At 46.7% G+C, this 23467-nt stretch overlaps 1 protein-coding gene across 3 annotated transcripts in view; it reads right to left on the bottom strand.

Moving 5' to 3' along the window:
• SIDT1 (SID1 transmembrane family member 1) overlaps window positions 1-23467 on the bottom strand; it is a 40026-nt gene that overhangs the window by 4696 nt on the left and 11863 nt on the right. For 2 of the 3 annotated variants that reach the window (XM_027681285.1, XM_027681286.1), the window contains exons 2-21: window positions 23032-23153; window positions 21912-22082; window positions 21668-21713; window positions 18724-18825; window positions 17517-17600; window positions 16823-16916; window positions 16113-16184; window positions 15649-15742; window positions 14188-14231; window positions 10222-10293; window positions 8530-8678; window positions 7822-7895; window positions 7212-7278; window positions 6492-6565; window positions 5789-5912; window positions 4617-4734; window positions 3514-3650; window positions 1733-1841; window positions 1326-1340; window positions 491-567 (exon numbers count right to left, since the gene is read on the bottom strand). In XM_027681285.1, the coding sequence (XP_027537086.1) occupies window positions 491-567; window positions 1326-1340; window positions 1733-1841; window positions 3514-3650; window positions 4617-4734; window positions 5789-5912; window positions 6492-6565; window positions 7212-7278; window positions 7822-7895; window positions 8530-8678; window positions 10222-10293; window positions 14188-14231; window positions 15649-15742; window positions 16113-16184; window positions 16823-16916; window positions 17517-17600; window positions 18724-18825; window positions 21668-21713; window positions 21912-22082; window positions 23032-23153 (1845 nt within the window). The remainder of the gene's footprint in view (window positions 1-490; window positions 568-1325; window positions 1341-1732; window positions 1842-3513; window positions 3651-4616; window positions 4735-5788; window positions 5913-6491; window positions 6566-7211; window positions 7279-7821; window positions 7896-8529; window positions 8679-10221; window positions 10294-14187; window positions 14232-15648; window positions 15743-16112; window positions 16185-16822; window positions 16917-17516; window positions 17601-18723; window positions 18826-21667; window positions 21714-21911; window positions 22083-23031; window positions 23154-23467) is intronic. The other variant, XM_027681287.1, reaches the window with a different exon arrangement.

Raw genomic sequence — 23467 nt, 5'->3', positions numbered from 1 at the left:
CATGGATAAAAACCCCATTTGGCTTCAATCCTTAATTAGCACTCTGCGCCAAGAAGAAAGCCATCAGTGGGACACAAGGTAACAGCCACCATTTCTTACTTTTCTGCTGTCTGCCCCGAGGTGCTGCAGAAATGGCAATTGCTTTTGCTTAAACCACAGAGCCAAAACAGTTGCTGCCTTCCCCAGAGAGGCTGCACTGCACAGAGCCTCGTACCCATTCCTCTGAACAGATGCCCCAGAGAGCAAGTGCAAAGGCAAATCCTGTCATGCTTGTATCACCTTTGCTTTGATGTTTTATTCACCAAGTTTGAGATCGGGGAAGTCTGGAGGTTGGGGGTAAACCACTCTAGCAGAGATCTACACTTACCCCACCATTCTGAGGAAGGGAGAACAAGGGAAGCAGGGAACATCGTTTTTTCAAATAGACCAGACTCTTTCCTCTGCACATTGCCTGAAGGGTGAGCAATTGCTTAGATAAGAAGTCACCTACCATGTACATTGGTCGACTGCACTGCTGGATACAGTCTGTGTATAGCACCATCACTGCTCGTCGAAATATGCCCAGGTCTGTCAAAGAAGAGGATAAAAAGCCAGAACAGCCAGCAGAGTGAGCTCCAAAATGGGGAAAGACACAGACACCCACCAGCTGACAGAGAATCCAAGGTGTCAGCAGATGCATTTCTTGCCCTTTGGGAGCAGTCTGTGCTGAGCAGAACAGCCATCACAGGATGTGGATGGCATTTGGCAGAACAACAGGTTAAAAAAAAATCAAAACAAAAATCCTCTCAACACTAGCACTACACAGAATTCAAACAGGCCCTGTCTGTACATGTAAACAGGCTGACTTTGCAACCCCATCTCTGGAAAAAAGATGTGTGTGTGCAGGAACAGGAAAAACACCATCCATGGAACAAGCTGCCAGAGCAGGAAAACAGCAGAAACAGATCCCACAGCCCTCAGAGGGTCCTAAAGGGGCACAGTGCACTCAAGACACTCTGGCTCTCAAAATCATTGCAGAAGCTTCCCTGCAGAGCCATCAGTGGCAGTGGGGATGGATGGACATACATGCACACACATGCCCTTCTTTAGCTATAAATGCAGAGCTTGAAAACACTCCTGCGCCAAGATCAGAGCTCTCCTGTGCTGTATCACCCCTTTCCTGCCAAGGAGCAGGACTGGCAGTGCTGCTGGCAAAGTGGTTTCACTTCTGGAGAGCTGACCCCAGGTGGCACATGAGCCTGCCTCCCCACACACATCCATGCAACCCCTGGCTGCCACACCACTGCACAACTCAGCAGAGATAAAGGAGAGCTGCAGACAGTTACCTGAGTCAGGGCCATCTGAGGCAGACAGAAGAAGAAGGAGAAATATGTTTGTGAGCAGAGCACAAGACACAGTTTCCCCATCAGACCCCCTCCCCCTCACCCTGTGACAGAGTGTGTAGCTCTCTGCTCTGAGCACAGCACTAGGGAGCGTGCACTAGGGAGAGCTATAGCTGAAGGACAGGCTCCCTCAAAGCCCAGCTCTCCTGCCTCCACAGACCCACTGGTCTGGGAAGCAGTAGCACAAGGATTTCAGAGGCCAGGAAGGACATCAGATGGATGAGAGGACAGGGTAACCCAGAACACAGGCCACAGGATTGTGCTGACAGACACGTTGCACAGGTGACACGCAGGTGATGACAGGAGGCACCTGCACACCCAGGAGAAGATGGATCAGTCACAGCACTTACCCATCTTGAAGCGGCCCATGTAGTAGATCTGGGTGCTGAGAGCCAACGAGGCCAAAACATGGATTATTGAGAAAACAACCCAAAACCACATGTCATTTTTCCCAAAAACCTGAAAGCAAAGACACGTTAAAAGCAAACTGAGCCCTGTGCAGCAGGACAATCCTTTCCCGTCCTATATCACCATGGGTCATTAGATAACCTCACTGAATACGGAAAAGAACCCCCTAAACCTTCCCACTTGAAAACATATCTATGAATTCAAAACAAAGTCCAGAGAGGCAAGAGGAGCTCAGCATTCTGGAGAGACCATTCTGTCTGAATGCTCCTTCAGATAAAAGCAGCAGCTTGGAAGGGCTGCGGCTGGCCCAGGGAGCAGAAATGCAGGGACACCCAGGCCAGGTGAGCTCTCTCTGCTGAGCTGGGCAGCAGCTCTCTGGCCAGGAGCTGTATTTTCACAAAGGCAGTAAGGGAACCAACTATTACTTTAATAAGCGTACTGTAGAACAAAAAGGACAAAACCGCTCTGTAGGCAATTGCTTCTACTGTACACTTTCATTTTATTTAAGGACTGGAAGGGACCTACAAGTGCATGTTAAAGCTATATTAAAACCTTAAGCTTTCAGTTATACATTAAGGAGTCCAGAAACTCCGATCTATCTGGCTGTGAGCACTCCCCTTCCCTGGGGCAAAGCACTTGCATGAACTTTCCCCTTTATGTGTGTGGGGGAAAAAAAAAAAAAACCAACAAAAAAAGCCCCGACACCAAAAAGCAAGCAGAAAAGCCACCTCTACATGAACCAAACAAGGGAGATGTAGCTTATATGCTTCAAAGCATCCCTCAAGAAAAGATACAGCAATCCATAATAAGGCCCCAGTGTTTTGAACCTGGCTGTCAAGATCTACCACACCTATCAAGAGATTCTTGGGAAGTCCCAAGTTCACCAGCTGCTCCTGCACGCCTTATCCCAGAGTCTCTTACCCAGAGACCTTTGCAGTATCAATTGGTATTCCACATTATGTGTGGTAGTGAGGGGCTGACAGCCCAGTGGGACCCAGCTGCTAGTTCAGAGCAAGAATTCAATGGATTTTGCCTGGTTACTGATGAACAAAAATGAGTCCTTCAAAAGAAGGGAAGCAGAGACCTCCAAAGTAAAGGACAGGATGGGGACTCATTGAGCTGGGCTCACCTATCTGCAATGCTGTGAGCTAACGGGCAAAGCCCTGTACCAGTCCAGCGACTCTGGTTGATTCTTTTTGCTACAGTGCCCTTCCATAGGCAGGTACTCCACACATTTACGTGGGAGCTCCTCAGACATTATCCTAGCCCCCCACCTCTCCAAAGATTGCAAGGCCAACTGCAGGACCTGTGTCCAACAACATGGAGTTTTCTGAAGGGGAGAAATAGGCACAAGCAGTTAGGTATCAGATACTTGTCCTGGAAGCTCATCCAGCCTCACCCCGGTCCTCAACAATGTAAGTCACCACACAGGAAGACCATCTGCATGCTGGGACATACACCTGGATGTGTGAATTCCTTCTCTTGAGAAGGATGGTATGTGGTAGGGAAAGCCCAAAAAGACCCTACCTAGAGGAAACTGCTCTGCTCTTCCCCCTCTGAAAGCCCAGGGGAAGAGAGGAGGAAAACCCAAGAGAACTGAGAATTCAAATGCTGACAGCTGCTTAACACACTCTTACCCTACTCTGCTGCTTTCCCCACTTAAGCTTTATGTTCCCAGCCACATCATCTCCTTCCCAGAGAAGCAGGTAAGAGGGAGCCATACCACTCCAAGGACAGCCAGACAGATCACCACAGCAAACGAGGCATAGGCAGAGTAGGCACTGGCATTGATGTCTGGGTGGCGGGTCTGGTAGAGCTTGAGCATGCACAGTCCTGCGATCATGTACATGAAGGAGGTGTCTGTGGAGGGATCACAACAAACAGTGAAAACAGGTACTGCCAGTGGGCTGAGAAAGCTCCTCTGAGTGCATACAAAGTAGTGCAGCAGCAGGGCCAAACCCAAGCCTGGCAGGCACAAATCCCTGATCCTGCACTACATTGTACAGCACTTCATGCTCTGCCATCTTGCAGCACATGTACCATGCTCTGGGCCAACAAAAACTAAAGGGGATCAGAAAATAAGTGCCCACAGTGCAGCACAGAAACAGGCAGGCAATCACAGAATGGTACAGGCTGGAAGTAACCTCTGGAGGTCATCTAGTCCAACAACCCCTGCTCAAGCAAAGTCAGCTTTGAGAGGGTTGTCAAGGACCATGTCCAGTCAGGCTTCGAATATCTCCACAGAAGAATTCCCAACCTCTCTAGGCAATCTGTTCAGTCTGTGATCACCCTCAAAGGAAGAAAAAAAATAAAAATTCCTGTGTTCAGATGGAGTTTCCTGTGGTTTAATTTGTGCCCATTGCCTCTTGTTATGTCACTAGGGAACCACTGAAAAGAGCCTGGCTCATTCATTTTTGTTCCCTCTCATCAGGTATTCACACTCATAGACAAGATTCTGCCTGAGTCTCCTTTTCCCCAGGAAGGAGCCCACAGAGCAAAATTTCCACTGAGATGTCACAGAGGCTTCCTAGGCTTGAACACTTTGCTCCTCAGGCTGCGCACTTATTACCTTCAAGCACTGAGCTGCAAAAGCAATGTGAGCTCCTGCCAGCACTGCACTACCAGAGTCCTAAGGACTGGAGAGGAGGCTGACGTGTGTTAGTCCCCAGAATCCAAAGCCTCACTGCCTCCTGACTGAGCTTTGAAACAGGCAGTCTCCAGGGAGGTTTGCAAGGGTAGAGGATGGGAAATGTCAGTAACTCAGCAGGAGACAAAGCACAGCAATTCCTAGCTCCAGCTCAAAAGGAGAAAGGAAACTCAGCTTACCAAACTGGAAATTGGAGTAATTAGGGCAGACGTGATAACAGGCACTGAGCACCCCTTCCATCATCAGAGCGATGCCCATAGCATAAAAAAGACCAAAATGCTTTGGGATCCCATAGTCCTGGAAGAGAACAGATCTGCAGAGTAAGTACCCTCACTGTCCTGATGACAGGTGAGCTTCCACTCTCCATCACTTCATCCCTCCTGACTCCTACGCATGTCCTTTAGTCTGCAGTGCAGCACAGTGTGCTGTGCACAACCACAGGCTCTGGATTTAGCCACATGGCACAGACAGTGAATCCACAGGCAGCAAACTCAAGCTAATCATGCTGAAACTTCTGGTCTGAAGACCTCAGTGTCTTGGTACCAACATCGTGAGACTGAAAATCTCTGTCCTGTACCTCATGCCATACTACATCCTGCCCAAAACTGAGAGAAGACTGGGGACCCAGAATTGTTCTTGCGGTCAGTAGGGTTAGAAGCACCTGAGGAGCAGAGCCCATCAGAGGGCACTTCCATCACAATTTGGCCAAGGTATCATCTGAAAACCACAAGCAGCAGACCCTTACAACTGCTAAGGCCATTACTTGCTACCAAGACAATGAAAACAGAGCTGTTTGTCTCCAGAACCACCAGCACCACTGCCCACAAGGCTGCAGATTTCTCCTTCCTCTTCCAGAAGAGTCTGCAGAAGCTCTGGCTACAAGCAGCTCTGCTTCAGAGTAGAGGCAACCAAATTCCTCTGAGTTCTCATAGGCATCTCTATCCCCTCTTGCTAACAAGAGTGCCAGGAAATAACTCTTAATTGTATAAGACAAATCAACTACTTCACTACAACTAAAGCATCCTAAGACACTCCTACCGCCCCAGTTCCTCCACAGTGAGCACTAGTGGACAAGCCACAGCCATTGGAGTTGTTCCTCTATTAACCTCCTTGTCTTCGTAAGCCCAGGCTGGATCACCACAGCAGTGTGGACATACTATACGTAGCAAAATACTGGGGTGTGCAAGAACATAAGCATCTCACCTACACCATTTTGCATAGGAGCTAAAAAGAGGAGGATTCAATTCTCCAGCAAGGAAGGCAAATGGAAACACATTGTGTATCACTCTGTTTTTTGAGTTCATCCTGTCTTCCCTCCCTCCACTCAGCCCCACGCAATCATGCTTCCTACCAGGGTATAGATATCTTTCATCTCCATGGCCCGACGGTGGAGAATGTCCCTGCGCAACACAATGAGGAGGAAGAGAAAGCCCAGCATCATGTGGCCCACATTGCTGAGGATGTTGTTGAAGGCACTGCAGGAAAGAAGAAGGTTTAAGACAAAGGCAGCACAGCAGCAGAAAGCAGAATCCTGGGCCATGATAAGCTGAATCCATTTTGCTCCCCCCCACCATCCTCCACCTCAGCAGCTGCCAAACTGCCAGTTTGACTCTCTGGACGTCAATTGTAGGTCGAGTAGCTCACTTACCCCAGTGAATTTAGCACTTCCTCTGAGAGATGCCCAACTCTGGGCTTTCTTTGCACTCTCACATTAATTTAGAGAAATGCTGCACTGAAAGGACTGATCTGAACTTCTTTGCAGAGCTACTGCTCCTTGGATACAAGTGAGAGCATCCAATAGAGCACGGGAGCACCTCACTGCTGTGTCATAGATTTGCTAGGGGCACCCAGGTGCCATATGTTCCTGGGTGCACGTGTCTCACAGCAGTAGAGTGCCACTGCTGAGAAAAACAGAAAGCTCAAAGTCCTAAACTCCCAGTGGTCCTATCAACACAGTTACTATGAGCCTGACAAGGATAAAATCCTGACGTGGGCACAGCACAAACACTCAAGAAGCATGAGACAATAATGCAGTGACCACAGGGCTCACTCACCTCAGCACCCCAAGGGGATGAGCACACAGAAAGTTGTAGTAGCAGATATCCTGATTGCCAGTCACATTTACTACCTGGACAGAGAGGAGGTGGGAAAACCAATATTAGCAAATCCTCCCTTCTCTTGGGGGTTTCCTTCATGCAAACGCTGCATGTACACAAGGTATACCAGGACACAGCCTAGCTCTAGCACTGGCATAGGGGAGTATTGACATCTGCTAGTAAAGCTTTTAGGGTGGGACAAGGTGATGGCAAAGGCCACAAACCTGACAACAGTCTTCAAAGGTAACATTGTGTGCTCTCAACCCCACCACTAATAGATTCTCTTGCAGACATCTGATTAACAGCAGGATAGCAAGGGTGGGGAGAAGGGAGGAGAGATCACTTGTATCACAGCAAACCCTACTTGCTTTCAGTTGTCTTTTACAGATAACAGCAGATTCTTCCTGTCTCTAAAATGAAACGGGACCCAAATGAGACATCAGTTGAGCAGGAAAACAGGTGCACTCCCACTTCCCCAGCAGAAATAGCAGAATTGCAAGCTGAGCAAGCCAAGCATGCAGTAACACACAGTACAGAGAGAGCAGCTAAGGTAAACCATCACTCAGACAGAGCAGAATTCCAGGGTGATCCCAGTTTCACTGCAACTGTCATCTTTACACAGCACAACCACAGAGCAAATTTAAAGGCAAGAGGGGACAGCCACAGAGTCAAACGCACCGTCTGGTAAGTGATGACAAGCTGGATGACTGGCAGGGCATAAAACACTGCAATGGTGATGATGTTCCTGCAGAGAGGAGAGAGGAGCAGCAGTTACACACACCAAAACAACAAGTGCATACCTGGGACAGGGGCCCACGGTGCTTGTGGAGGAATGTGTACACCTCAGTGCCCAAGGGCGCAGATCCTGCTCTCTGGGGTTAGGATCTCTTTATGCTCCCCTGAAGCTGAAGAGCACATGTGCTAGTGCAAACGAGGCAAATATTAAGAGCACAAGAAAAGCCAGGATGTTGACCACAAGCTCCTGTGTTTGAGTGCCAGTTTCTCCCCTTCCCCACTGTGTTCCAGCACACCAGTTGTTACCACACTTAAAAGCAATGATGCAAACCAGAATCCAGTGCCAGGATCATGTGTGCACTGGTCCACAAATATCATTATTTGAGGTATGTGGGATTTGCAGTTACTGGTTGGAACAGGGTGAGAAAATGTAACAGGATGGTTCAAAGAATATCCCCACGTCCAAAGTGTAGTTAAAAAGGGCATGTGGACAAAATCCACAACCAGAGACAGTTTCCAGAGCTTGTGTCTTACCAGTTTGCCTTCTCCTTACCAGAAATAGATTTTGTACTTTTTGCTGACAATCCTTCGGTCCTTCCTAGACAAGTCTGATAGATAGAGGAACACCTAAAACATTAGTGGATGGGGAAAGAGGGAAGAAAACAGAAGAAAACTAATGAAGATTACAGAAGCCAGTAGAAGATCCTGACATTATTTGGACAACGTACAGCTTGGTGCTATTTGGACTGGTTTCATGCAGTGAGATTGTTGTGTCCCTTGATTCTATGGAGTTGAGTTCTGCAAAATCCTCTGACCTCCAGGAATGGCTCCAAACACACAAAACAGTGCAGAATGACAAAAGGAGACAGCTTGAGAGCTGCTAGCTTAAAGCCCCTCTGTACATCCACTGTAGTCACACTACTTGTACCAGATTAACTACCTACTATTGCAGATTATTTTCTCACTATCTGTCATATCTCCTTGGACTTTCTGGGACACTCTCTGGGATTCTTCCTCCTTTCTCAATAGTCCCCAATACATTCTGATTTTCCATATTAAATCACTCATTTCAGCAGAACACTTAGTACTGCAGGAAAACTTCCAGTGACTGAAAAAACACTAAGAAGCACATTCAGCTTGAGGAGATTAAATCCACCTAACAGGGAAAAGGAAACTTCAAAATCCTGGTGACTAGTGCTGGTCCTTGCTTGGATATGCCCATGGCCCAGTACCAGGGCCACAGCTGCAGTACCAGCCATACCTTGGTGCGGATGATGTTCTTATCACTTTCAATTTCTGGCATGGTGTCGAAGTCACTCTCCTCCTCCACAGAGCTGTCTGTGTCAGAACCAGCTGGTGGCCTGTGCTCAGGGGAGGACATCTGACGTCCACCACTGGAGCTTGACTCATCTGGACCAGAGTGGGGAGAAGGAAACAGGCAGGGTAAAGGCTGAATCCCTCTATGCACAGCAAGAATAAAGCTGTCCCAGAACCAGCTGCACTCAATTTGATACAGCCATTTCAAAGAACAAGTTTTTCCATGATTCCAAACCTTTCTAAAAGTATCAAATTATAATCTAAGAGCACTTTCAATAACCAACATCTCCCCCTCTGGGTTCTGAAATCTGGAATTCTGAGACAAGCCAAAAAGCTCTAGTGAAAGCAGCAGACTGTTAGGGGTCAAAACCACACTGACCTAGTCAACCTTCAGATTTTATGTAAGATTTATATATATACACTTTTCTAAAAATATTGTAGAACAAAAGCCAAAGAAGAAGTAAGTTGATTTTTCAAAGCAAGCAGAGCACCAACTTTGCTCCCATTGCATTCACAGTATCAGTCACCTGCAGGTCAGCAGGATCTGCCTGCACTTCTCACAGGCTGGCCAAGCTCCCAGCCCCTTGCCCATGCTGGCACGGACAGAACACAAGTTTCTTCCTGATTTCCCAAATGCTTTTAAAGCATTTCCTTGGTAATTGGGGAAGGGGGGGGTAGGGTGGTGCTGAAGCCCTCAACTCTACTCCAGGACTTATATCTTCCTGAATTTTTCCCAAATCTCACGAAAAAACAGTTCCATGTTTCTTTGTCAGACATTGAGAGATACCACACCTTCACAGTCCAACAACTGGATGGTATTTGGAGAGCCAGGGTTGTTATTACACAACAGTGAGCAAATGCATCCTGAACAGGGACCAAAAATTACACAGAGCTGCTCTACTCTCATTTGAGCAGCTGCCTCACACTGCCCTGTACCTGCACAGCCTCACCCTGCAATCTGGGTCCACAAGCTGTCAAATTCAAGGATTGTCCCAAAGCCCACTAAGCTATTCAATGCCAACACCCTCACAGGAGGGAAAACTGCTGTAAGGAGGAGACTTAGAAATACTCTGGCAAAGGAAGTAATTTCCCATAATCTCAGATTAGCGGGACCCTTGGGAACTTTCTTCCTCCTCTGCCGCCAGGGCATGGTTCACCTCTTGACAGCATGACATTATTTCTTCCCTAATGAAACCTCTGGAGTGCAAGAAGCTTCAATCCTGTTTCGCACTGCAGTACACAGCCGTTCAGCCTTCCAGGGAAAGGCATGCTTTGGTCTAAAGGCAGGCTTGATGAGCTAATAGCAGGCTTCTAGAAGCTTGCTTGGAAGGGACCTTTGTCAGTCCCTAGTAAATGTGCTGTCTGAAGCAGCATTGTCACCAACACTTCTCAGGTGACTGTGGCAGTCTCTCTGGGCACCTCTATCACAGATTTGCCACCTTTATCATGTAGATGCTTTTCCCTGAAGTGTAATCTAAACCTCCCAAACTGCAATCATTTTGTTTCAAGTACTTCCAAGATGCTCCCAAAGTAGCTTGCAGCTTTATTCCTTTCTGACTTTAAACCACCTTAAAAGTGCCTTCTCCTCCCCCAGGCAGAACCTTCCCCATGTCCCCAGTTCTGGAATATACTGTACCAATAGCACCATAGCTGCTTCCCTCAGGAGTGCTGGCTGAGATGGGGTGTGAAGAAGTCATAATCCCAGATCCTGCAATGCAAACGGACCCAAGAGGGACTATTAGCTTCATGTCAGTGCTTCAAAACACATCTCTGCGGTAAATACAAACAGCTGGAAGAGCTGGAGGGGCTTGGGAAAAGCAAAATTTCTCTAAACAGATGGCAGTCTCTAGAGCATACTGTGCAAAAGGAAAACCCTTGTTTTGCAGTGTGAAGCAAACCCATTCCCTTCAGCCTCCTCAGAAAGGCTGCCAGTGAGACTGGCAGCATGAGCCCCTCTCCAGCACCGTGCAGGGAACACACTAGGGCTGCAGGACTTAGTAAATTTTAGAACAAGTCTCATGATGTTCTGAACACTCTTCTGAATTCTAATTCTTTTCCTTCCCATCTTCATGCAACTGACCTCTCCAAATATTGCTACCTCCAGACACCCCTGGAAGAGTCATAGACTTTAGCAAAGGCAGCTGCTACATAGTTTTAACCAAGCAAGGAGAAGGCAAAAGATACTCCACGCAAAAAGTGGCCATAATTTTGTGCTGATGATAAGAGCAGAAGATTTCGAGGGCTGGGGAGTCCCCGCCTCCTGCCCACAGATCTGAAGCAATGAGGACTGTACCTCACAGTCAGGTTACACTGGGACTGTACCCTCCTGCCTCCACATTCCCTCTTTTTTTGCCTCCCATCGTGGAGCTCAGCAGCTGAACTGGCAGCAGACAAACATGGCAGGAAACAGAGCCCGCTGAATCCCTTCACTGAGAGATGAGACACCCATCTCCACCAAAACAGAGAGAAGAAAGAGCAGCAGGAGCAGGACCATGTCTTCCAGTGGTGGCAAACAATGAGACAGGTTCAGTTACTTTAAAACTTCACCCTTGCAACAACATCATGTGGTCAGTCAGCAGCAAAGCGATGAACGTGGCACAGTACTTAGAGCCAAGCAACCTTACTGCAGCCTGGAAATGGCCTGGCTTCTCAAGCTGCATCTCTGGCTTCCCAGTACTTGATCTGTCTCAGACAGCAGAGGCAGACTCCTCTTTCCAGCTGGAAATTCTGGGCACTTCTGTAACACCTTGCATAGGTTTTTATACCACTTCCATTAGCCACACATGTAAAGGGACCTAAAACTTGTCCCTGCCCGAGCCCAAATCAAAGAAGCACCCTTACAGCAATGACATCTGATGTTTCAAGTCCCAGTGACTGCTCTCCTTTGGCATGTTCACTCTGCTTGTTGCGCTGTGGGCTAATACTTGGTCTCAATTTCAGCTCCTCTACCCTCCTGCCCTATCCCTCTAACACGGCAAAGGAACAGCTCAGAGGAGCATCAGAAGTAAACAACATGGCATGGAATGAGCACCAGAGGGAAAGTGCTGGCACACCTTAGCCCACCCCTTGAGCCCTGAGCTGAGCTTAGCAAGATGTTGTAAGTCAACTGCAGGAACAAGATCCAGCTTCTACTCATCAGCTCCCATGCAAACTCCCTCTCTCATGGCAGTTTTTCCTGTTGCTTTAAAATCACTTGGAAATCCAGATCACTGGGAAGAAGCATTTCCCCATGTTCGTGCCAAGGCACATGCACAAATCCTAGTCCTGTCAGCCCTGTCCCACAGGGATGCTCTCTCCTAATTTTGGACCAGGCTTTATTGTCTCAAAATGAGCTGTCAAACTTTCTCTCTCAAGTAACCAAAGAAAGATTTAAATCTGGACAAAGCAGGGAAGCCAGGGAGCAAAGGCATTCTGCCCTGTCTCTAACAGCCACTTTGGATCCAACTCACCCACTAATTTCAGTCCCACTTCCCAGTGTGTGAGTGAGTCAGCAAAGTAAATGTACCAGGCGTGGTTCTTCCAGCTATTGCCTCCACCAGACAGTGATGATGTGGAAGGGAAAGTGTGCCACAGGATTAAAAAAAAAGTGAACCGCAGAAGCCAGACATATGATGGATGACAAGAGCAAAGGGGCACATGGAATTGCAGGATATTCAAGGACAAAGGGCAGAGACAGATTGCTCAGCACTTCCATCCACAGTTTCTTGGTGGGGAAGGGGAAAGGAATGAGGAGTGATGAAGGTAAGACCCAGGGTTACTTTGGAGGAAGAGAAATTCCAGTGGGTGGGAAGAGGAGAAAGAAAAACAGAAAAAGCCAGCATGTCCTGAGTGACTTGGAAGACAGGGAAGATGCTAATTACCATTTTATAGGCATCAGTCAGACACACCCTGAATAAACACAATAGAGAAAGAAACAGTATATGGGTAGGACACAGTACATGGTTCCTCCCCAGAGGAACGGACACAGCAATAACATGCAGTGCCAGACACGTGAGGGTGGCATGGATTACGAGGGAAAGGACAGCTCACAGAAGCAGCAGATGCCTCTGGGAGGAAATCTGTGCAGGAACTGTGCTCCTCTTTCCCTTCACAGAGATGCTGTTCAGCAATCCTCCCCACTCACCAACCCAGTTCTCTGCCTTCCAGGTCCATACTAAGAACAGCATCTGTGCCCTGCAACTTCTTTGGGAACTTCCCAAGCACCAGAATTTAACTTCCACCTCTCACCAGGGCATCTCAGAAAGCAGCTTCTAAGCTGCCTGCAGCCTATTAAACCTCAGCTGCAGCACCAGTAGCACTCCCTAGGACTTCTGGTCTCACCTGGCTGAGACTGTGCCTCCTTGTCTTAGCCAGTGATCCTTTGTCACCACCCTGGAGTTCTTCCACAGCCTCAGCCAGGTCTCTTCAGCTTCCCCCAACTCCCCAGTACACAGGCCCTTCCCATTTCTCCAGTGCCCTAAGACTTGCTCTTGTTTTACAAAAGGATCTATTCCAAATGATTTAAAATAAGAATATATTTAAGGACATTTTTACAGTCTCCTGTTCATGTGCTGAAGAAAATCTTTCACACATATTCCAAGCACAGGGATGCATATGTAGATCTTAGTGGCTGAAGAAGCAAGAAGCCACTCCTGAGAATCCAAATGCCCCCAGGTCCTCAGCAGAAATATTAATCCAAGTAATGCCAGGTCAGAGTGAAGTTCCACTGCTGATCCTTTAAGCACAGCTCAATTATACTAGTATGCTTATCTGATGATATGTACAGACCAGAGAGACTGAAAAAGCTGGGCATGAAAAAAGGGAACACATCAAGAACCTTTTAATAGTGCCAAAACAACATCCTCCCTTCCTCCAGGAGAGAGGTACAAATGACCTCATCACCAGTGCTTTGAACTACTTTGCAGGCACTAAATATTTAATCAAAATGAAAAGGCCAGACTCCCACACTTCACCAGAAAACAGAAACTCCCAGTGCTCCCCATCCACATGACAAAAATTTCCATCTCTCGCTGGTAGCTTCTCAGATGCAGCTATGTTTTTAAAAGGCAGAAAGCTGTAATATGTTGAGATGTGGGTGCAGCATAAAGTAAATTGAATCCAATGCCAAAGTAAATATCACAAACACCACTACCTAACTATTAGTCATTCATTCACCTGGTTGTCTGCAACTTCCAGTTAAAAAAATTTAAATACCTCATGCTTAAGGAGAGTATTAAAATACCTCATGCAGAGGAGCTCTTAAAGCATAAGATATACCCGAAGTGCCTTGCTTTAAAATCAACAGACATGACATCAGGAACATTAGCCTGTAACTAGGTCTCAGCAAGGCTTGACCTTCCTCCACCCCTTTAAAAGCCAGCTCCTCAGGGCAGGGGTCAGGACTAAGTTCAGGGGAGCTGGCTTCAAATGCCCTCTCTTATGATGGCAGTGAGGAAGCTCTAACATCTTTCATCAGCACCAGAGACTGTGGTATATGTACATGAAAGATGGCTCGAAGGGACTGAAGGTACTTGACTGACAGCCTGTCCCTTGCCTGGCCTAGGACCTCTGCTGTTCACTTAAAGTTGCTTAAAGTTGTCACAAAACAGAAAAGAAACCTTACCATGCTCGGGACTCAATCTCCCAGCAGAAGCCTTCCTTTGAACCCTGAAAAGGAACAGACAGCACTCATGAGAGACCCAACAAACCCCATCACCTGCCAGCCATGGCAGGATTATCTAGGACACCAATAGGTAAACATGGTGCAAGCTCTAAAAAACAAATAAACCCAACAAAAATAAGCACAAAAGAAACACACATAACAACAAAAGAAGAAAAATACTGTTTGCACGAAACACAGCTTAGCCATGACTAACTGCTGTCCACCACTCTGACTTCCAAAGCAACAGAGGGCTTTTCTATGCCTTCACCTACCCAGCAGAGGCAGGACAACCGGTTACATGCCTATCCCATCCTACACTGCTCACCATGTTGGGAGAGACCCTCACACCCCCTTCCCAAACCCAGCTTCACCACTTAGAGAACCAAGCACATAAGAATCTACTGAAAGGGCAGCAGGAGCTAGAGGTGCTCATCAGCACGATGCTTAAGAAGCCCATATCACCTCCTTCAATGCAGATGTCAAGCAGGAGATGGTGAAAAAACCAACAACGACATATTCCCACAACAAAGAAAAAATAACAGCAAAGAAGATCGCACACTTGCACACACTTAAGTAATTTCACTGAATTGTTCCAATGAAATGTTGTTTGATTGATGTGTCTTGAAGTTAAGCCATGTCCCCATCTTGAAATTCATTTGTTTCAGAGCACTGAGTCTTGATGATTCCCTGTTCTCAAGGGGCTGAGAACTCTTTCCCACACTGGGGTCTGAAGAGGTGGCTGACAAGCACTGTTCCCGCAAAACCAACCTGCTACTTGATGAGAGCTTTATATGTTTCTTCCCATGCCAACCTTTGTCCAGAGGGGCAGGAAGGAGTATTGAAGGGGCCTCCCTCTTCTCAAGCCTCCACATGTCTGGACAAAGGATTTGCTCAATGATTTTCACTGTTTATGCAGCCAGCAGTGAATGATCCCAACAAACTCCACCATCTCCACCACCTTATGCAGATACTCTTCTCAACACAAGCCCAGACACCAAAGTCTGGGGCAGGTTAGGCAGGTAAGGAAGGAAACCAGCACTCTTGGGACTCCAAGGCCCCATATGTGTCACTGCCACTTATTGCAGTAATCAGTCCAGCAAGAAAGTACCTTGGTTCCTCAATGCTCTGGCATTCCATATCCCAGACTGGCCGCCATCACAATTCCCATCTGTGCCCCAGTGTCCTCATATAAGGAAACCTAGGGTTGAGGCACTACAAGATCTGAAGGGCAGACCCTTAGGTTTTCATCATTGCATTGGTCCCCAGAGCAGAGGAAGAAAAATTTTCTGGCTGATGGTCAGTAGGAGCCCACTGGGTAGTCACGGACTTCTTTTGCTGCTCTGTTCAGATGCTTGTCACCCCAAATGTACTGCAGGGTGAGGTATCCCTAAGAGGCTATTCTTGTATAGCTCCTCAACTCACCTAACGTAGTGCACAAAAGCAACAATCACTGAGCCCAGGTAAAAGGAGAGGAAACCCAGGAAGCTGAAGAACATGGCCTGGACATAAACGGACTCTGAGGAAAAAGAAGACATCAGTCACAGCCAGGACAGCACCTCCCAGGGCCACCACTCATGTCCTGCTCTTCCCAATACTACCTGGTGAAAATGCCCAGTCCCAAACAGCCTTCAAAACCCATCTCCTTTCTTCAAAAGAAGTTACCAGAACTGTTGCCAGATCTCCCTCCATTTCTCCACCCCCAGTGCTAGCTGATGTGCCCATGAGATCACCCTGTGCCACACAGCACTTCCTGGAAAGGACCAGGGCTCCAATTGCTGGTGCTTTCAGCACCATTCCATCAGAGGCTGCTGGCCCAGTCATACCCTTCTATTAAGAAGTGCCAAGTTCCCCTATAAAGTTGCATTGCTCTGCCCAAAGACACTGACTTTTAATAGAGGGCACAATCGTCACTTGAAGGTTCTTTGTCCGCTGCAGGTTCCAGGTACGGTTGGCATTCCCTGTGAGAGGCAAAGTGTACAGCAAATATAAAAACAATCAAACATTAATGTCCTCTGGCTCTGATCTTTATTCTCTGAACTTGCAAAAACAACAGGATCTGGCTTTTCATTGCAGTCTTTGTGTGGTTTTGCTTTAAACTGCTCTCAGACTTGTCAATATACAGACTTTTCCAAATGTTTCCCCCCTCCTCCCTATCCACAACCTATTTTTCAGACTAGAAATCCCTGCTTCAGCCTTCCATACATTGCTGAAATCTGGGTGCCTGAATTGCAAAGGCATCTCTTCTATTCATTTAGTCCCCAAAGGACAGATGCTCTCATTACAGATACTGGGACACCATTTTTGCCTTCGGACAAATCTCTGTGAGTAAAACACTTCCGTGCAGGATGTCATGCTAGAAACTCGCTATGTTTCACCACAGCTTAGCAAACTTGGCCAGTACAGCTCTGCTGACAGCTTTAGGATAAGAGAAAGACACCCTTATGAGGAAATTGGGGCGGGTGGGGGGTGGGAATCACAGCTACCTGGATAAGACAGAGCTATATGACCATCCCCTGTCATCCCACAGGAAGGTCCCAAAGGACACCCACTTCATCACACAGATGCAGCACCAAATCCACCTCCCAGAACAACTTACCATGAATTGAAGAAGGCACAGAACCCCCACAGGCATAATCCTCCGGCTTGATGACGAACACAACGAAGAACTGCTCACCTGGGAAGTCCTTTCTCTGCACAAGAGGATGGAACAAGACAGAATCCACAAGACATGAAGCCTCTCCCTCCAATGCAAAGCACAAGTGGCACTCCAAAAGGCCAGAGGTCAGGTTTTAGTTGCTATACAGGCACCAGCCTTACAGAGACCCGCCTACTCTGGACAGAGCCTGGCTTCTGGGGATGCTCCCCTCATCCCTGCTGACAATAAGCTGCATACACCAGTATGCAGTACAGCAGCACCCCAGTACAAGCAAACCAATACTGATGCATTTATTTTTTTACTTATTTAGTGAAAACCGTCTACCTCAGCTTTGCTTATTATAGAGGGCCTACTACTACCACTCAGTGGTAGAAGAGTCAAGGTTCAAACAGAAGACACCTGGCTTCAGCTACTCTGATCTAGAGCCTCAGCACCCAAAACATTTGCCTAAGCAAATGTAAGCAAGTTTTCTGTAGTAATAAGTAATGTCACTTCTTCCACTTACGTCGGCTGACCTGATAAAAGCAAAGGCTGGTACCCATAGGAGGATCATCAAAAGAAAACTAGGAATGCATAGAAAAAGCCACTGCAAAAAAACCTACAAAAAACACTGGGACAAAAATCAGCATCTCACCTGCACTGTTATGGCTGCTTGCTTAGTCATAGACTGGTAAACACCATTGAACTCCACATTATGGTCCAGGTCATACACTGGGCACTAAAACAGACACAATTAAGAGTTAAACCAGGGACAGCATCCAAACTAATTTCAAAGGAAGCCAGCTGGAGAACACAGAGCAGAACAGCAGAAGGCGGCCCAAGCTGAGGTATCAAAAGGGAACAAAACAACTAGAATCCATTAAGAAGTTAGACTTCTCTGAAGACATCAGTTGTGGCCTGCACTCACTGATCTTGGTGTTCTCACAAGTGGATTGCAATTTAATGCCAGATGAGGATTCAGCCAGCTTGATCACTCCACCATTCCCGCAGGATAGTGCAAACACTCAGCTGTACACTGGTTGTGTCACACACTTCACAGTGTGTGCTATATGCCAAGTGCTTGCCCTCATTTTACTTTCCCACTACTTTCAATACCTGAAAGATTGAATCATCTATCACAGTCTCCCCTCCTGCCCTTCTACCATTTAAACATTGGGATGTGAGCAAGAGTTGATGCCATCCACTTCTCTCTTCACCCCAGGTATTAAAAGCAACTTCCAGGGCTTCAGAGCCAGCACCCACGGCATCTTGTACCTCTGTTGCCATTTTGCTGCTCTTGCACTGCAGGTCCCTGCATCATTCAGGGATGTGGGAAAGGAGGATAAATATCATGCTATTTCTCAGCTGCAAGCAACAGCCATTCTCCCCTTCCCAGGAAAGTGGATGAGTAATAACATAGAGAGAAAATTGAATTGGAAAGGAGACCTTATTGCTGAAAATCAGAAGTTCCCCAAGCTGCCTTGAGACAGGGGAAACTCAAGGGAACAGCACTGTTTCCTCTCTCAGCCACCAGCATCTCATCCAATGCTGCTCCAGGGAGAGACAGATTTACATCACAAGGTAGCAGGGAACATCTCAAGGGGAACATAACAAATGCCCTATGGACAGGCTGGAAAGGAACAGTTTGTTCACCTATTTGCAACAAAAATCTCCAGATGAGCAGCATCTCTGCCTCCTTCCCACAGAATTTTCGTTCCTCTTTCAGGGGCTCCCTTCACCACCACCACCACCACTAGGGTGAAGTCCTTCATAGGGCTTTTCTCTCTGTAGGGCACAGACTCCTCACAACAGGATCCAGAACTCCATCAGGCAGCTCCTTACCCTCCTCTGCTCAGACTTACCACAATATCCTGGACGGAGACAACCGAGCATGGGTACGCTGCATCAGACACCACATTAATAATGACTGAATCGACATCCTGAGGAAATTTGTACAGAAAATACTGAGGAGAAAGCAGAGAGCTGAGAGTTATGATCCAGAAATCACTCCTGGCAGTAGCTTCAGCACCTTCCTAAACTGCCTGTGCAGGCCTAGCTAGGCTTTGCAGTTGAATGTGGATGGCCTTCACAAAAATTCAGATTTCAAACATTAGGACCTTAAACTACAGAAGAGCAGATTAAACACAACTCTCCCCCTTGCACGTCATGCTATTAGACATAAACATCTTCAACATGCAAAATACAGCATAGCTTTTGCTTCTTTAAGCTTTTTTCCACCTGATGAAACTAAAGTGACTTCATTTTACACCCCATTCCATTTTATGTTGATATGAGCGATTTCCACCTGTTTCCATACTGCTGGCTGTACTTTATATATGGAACACATAATGGAGTTTACCTCAAATGTGTTGCCTCCAAGACAGACTGTGAAAAGTATTAGGTCAAATGGCTGAAACTCTGTCAAGAGTTTCATTAAAAAATGATTGATATTAGTTGTAGGATTTAGGATTTTTTTGTTTCCAATGCAAACAGTAATGGGGGTTTCTCTTCTTACTTCAGCTTTTCAAATAACTCATCTGTAGCTCTGAAAAACATTGGGAGACACTAACATCTGCCAATATTCCTACTTTTCCTTTGGGGGCAAGGAATGGTGTGCTTGTGCTTCCATGCTTTGACCAGGCCCACAGGACAGATTGTGGGGTCAGAAAGTGCCCTCCTTGTCCTGGCAAGGGCTTTTTCAGATTTGGGCAAAAGATGTCTCAGGGAATATCGTTATTTGTATATTTTTCCAGTAAAAAGTTTGATGTACTACCCCAACCAGTTGCTGGAGAAGTAGGGTTTCTGTGCCTGCCCCAGCAGGCAGGCTTGTTGCAAGGGGTCCCACTATCCTGCTTGGAGCCCAGACTCTGAGAGCTGTTACAGCTACCAAGAGGGGCTGATGGACACCTCACCCCACCTCAGAGGGGACACAAGGCTGAGGACTGCCACCAGCCACCTTCCTTCCTTCCTTCCATATGGTCACTAGGCAGCCACTGCCACCACACTGGAAGCTACCACAGCTCTTGCTCCCAAGTCCTAAGACCTTCCCAACTGTAGAGCTCCCTTTATGTCTCATAAAACCTTAGTGCTGAGCAAGGGCCAGCTATTTCCCTTTTCCCTTCCCACATGCCATTCCCAAGGAATTAAGGCCCCCTACTGGAAGGGCATGGAAAAGCAAGAACTCACGCAAGCTTTTTTCAAGTTAGCCCATTTCTACTAAAGCATATTATTCCCATCACCCTCTCCAAGCAGGTTGCCTTTGCTGCTAAGGGAGCGCTGGCTCCAACTGCAAGTCCTTACTGAAAACTCACCAAGCCGGTTTCTTTAGCCAAGCGTGGTTTATTTCCACCAGGCAAGGATACCGGCAGCCTGAGCTCCTGGGTTTCCCAGGTACACTGCCCTTGGAAAGTTTCAGGTCCTTGAGGAAGTCACCCGTGAGGACTCTTCTATAGTTTTCTCTAAGCCACACTCACACCAGAGCACAGAATTAACACAAGGGGAACTGAGGCCCAGAGTTCTCTGCTGCAGAGACTGTGAGTGTTATAAACATATCCAGCAACACTTCTGACCCATACAAGCATATCCAATTTCTGCTTCTGCCCTCAGGCACGAGCTGTGTTCCACAAAACACCTCCTTCAATTGTTATGCATGTCTTTTTCCAACAGCCATTTATATCCTGAATCATCTTTTTTTTTTCTTCCTCCTGTAGATTACTTAATACTTTGATTTACAAAAATCTCAGCATTATACCAATTAAGAGGCACTCATCTTCTACTCCATACAGCCGGTTTTTAATTAAAAGTCCCAAATCTCTTATTACTAATTGTGACAAAAAAACCAGACCAGAGTCACAAAGTTAATTCCAGGCCAGACCTTAAACAGTCTACATTCAAAAGATAAAATCCTAAGTAATGAGTGTTTTTTTTCTAAAGAGTCACCACCATTTTCTACACTCCTATAGTATAAAATCCTGCATGTATCTGCAAACCAGCTTCAGACATTTCACAACAAAAAAGATTAGCTGGGATGCCTGGTAATAGGAAACCTAAAATTAAGTGGTATTACTAACAGTGAAAGCAACAACAAAAACAGAGTAACAGGCAGCTTGGGTAAATTACATACTTTCGAGCTCTACAAGTTTCTTTATCTCTATAGCTACTGCTAACAGCATTTTCATTCAAGAGAGGATTTGTATTTGCAGGGCTCTAAACAAGGCTGTCCAGTTGGAGGTGCTGCACATATGTACTTCCTTCTGAACTTATAGACATATCAGGCATTTCATTTATCACCTCACAACTTGACTTGCTGCCCTGAGCAAGGAATAGCAGTCTGAGTTCTGCTGCATCTTTACAGCTTCTTTATTTCGGGTTTGGGTTTTTTTCCAGTAAAGATTGCATCTTGACAAGTCACAGTCAGGCAATTGAACCAGCACTGCCTGGAACAAGACACTGGTGTGCACCACCTTACTTCCCATGAAGTGCAGTAGACCAATGGCCTCTGGACTTATGTACATTTCTGACATTTCCTGAAGAGCCAATACCATTCATTTGCTCTGCTCATGGGTTTTGGTTCACTTAACTGCTTTGCAAGAGGACCCCAATGTGTCCCTAGAGGGGTTGAAACAGTTACCTCTTCACTATATCCACAGAAAATTCAACAGTAAGGAAGGTTCCCTGCATCCTAAGAGGGAAACAACCTAGTCACGTAAGATCTTTTCTATTTCTATAGAGATAGAAAAGATCACATCAATCACTTCGATGTGGTAAAACATACAGGCAATAATGCTACACAGGACTCCTCCTTACCTGGGGCTGGGAAGGGCTGGCAGTGAAGTTAAAGGCTCTGTTGGTCCTAGAAAACAAATGCCAGTATGTTGAAGTCTAAAACTTTCAGAGCTGGAATACACACAAAGTACCCTCAGAGTAAACAAAAGAAAAAATTTTGTTTTTTCTGGGAAGGAAAAAGAAGGGAAAAGTAGGCAGATGGACCAAATCCCTGTATAAGAGATCCATGAAGAAATTATATTTGTATTCTCACATCTCAACTTACTCAAGTTGGAAGTTCTCGAGCCTGGTGACTAGCAGCTCATAGGCAATGTTAAATGGTGCCATGGAAGCAACATCCACAAATATAATCTGGTCAGAGGGTCTTGTTTCAGGTGTCGGCTCAGAGGGACAGAGGGTGCGACTCACTTCTTGGTAATTGTAGGTCCTCTGATAGCTACAACAGCAAAGGGAAGGAGGGAAGGGAAAGTTGGATGGAGAGAGCAGTTAAAAAGTTGTTCAGCAGTTCTAAGAATGACATCATTTTTCCCCTGCTTGCATAACTGCAATTGTAATCTGAAAGGCCAACGGCATTCAGTATTTTATTCAGAGCTCAAACTCCACTTCTGTTGTCTCTTGGGGTCCACACGAGGGACTGGTCATCCCTAATGTTTTACTTCCCTCGAGGATGCCCATGCCATCTGTAGATCTTTAACATCTGCCATTTACTGGAGGCAAAGAACAATGACAGCCCAGAGCAGCCACTGCTGTAACCATCCCCTTTGTCACGCAAAACACTGCAGGGTATCTGCTGCCCAGCACCAGGATTCAGTCACAGGACAAAGCCTCATATCTCGGATGGTCTAAGGAGCCTGCAAAGTCTCCATATCTGCAGCCCAAAGAGCTCTGAGGTTGATGAAGGTATAAAGCAGCATCCCTTTTGAAAAGAAAACACCCCCCAAACAACCATCCCAGAATAGACTTAACACTTGGGAGTACCTGGGGTGAGAAACAGAGGAGAGCCCTTATTTCCCAAATGCACTGTAACACAACAGTTCAGAGTGCTCTTTCAAAAGCTTGTTCAAACCCTGCTCCAAACTAGAGCCCAAGAACTACCTGTGCACATGGTAAGCAACTGTGGAATGACAACAATGACATGTGGTAGATTCCCAGGAGACAAGCCTCCTGGTACTCTGTGTACATATTTGAGAAACTAAGAGACAAGAGCAGGCTGCCAAGTAAGAGGTTACCAACCAAATCTTGGTCTTCCTGTTGACAGTGATCAAGCACGCTTTGCTACCAAGCCCTGCAGTCTACACAGGTTACAAGACCTAGCAATTGAGGAAAGCTGATGATGGATAAGCTGGCAAACAAGCATGTTACAAAGAAGAGACTTCAGTACTTACAGGCCTCGAAAAATTAGTGGGACCTGCCATGACAGCACTCCCTTCTGTTGGCGAACTACAAACAGCACAGGATATCGGAGGTTCTCAGAGCTGCTGTTCACATACACCCGCACTGCATCCACCTGTGGGAAGAGAAAGGAGAGCACAGGTAAGTATTAGCTGAAGGTAAAGAATAAGACAGCTCCAAATCTAAGTGGGAGGAGCTTGTCCCCCTTCCTCAGTCTAACCTAGATGCTGACAATATCCACAGGGAGATCAACAGTGTTTGTCAATAGACTGGTTATTCAGATCCAGAGGTCATTTACAGAAGTGCCTCTTTGCTGATGCTGTAACCCAGAACCACAGCCCTGCACCCAAGTCAGAGGTGACTGTCAGATAATATACAGTGGACCAATACACAAGGCATAATAAGAAGAGAGTTCAGTAGCTTCTGCTA

Source organism: Neopelma chrysocephalum, unplaced genomic scaffold (genome assembly GCF_003984885.1).
Source record: "Neopelma chrysocephalum unplaced genomic scaffold, ASM398488v2 Primary Assembly neopelma1_60, whole genome shotgun sequence".
NCBI classification, from domain to species: domain Eukaryota; kingdom Metazoa; phylum Chordata; class Aves; order Passeriformes; family Pipridae; genus Neopelma; species Neopelma chrysocephalum.
The sequence above is the reverse complement of the archived record's forward strand: the minus strand, read 5'-3'. Positions and strand labels throughout refer to the sequence as shown.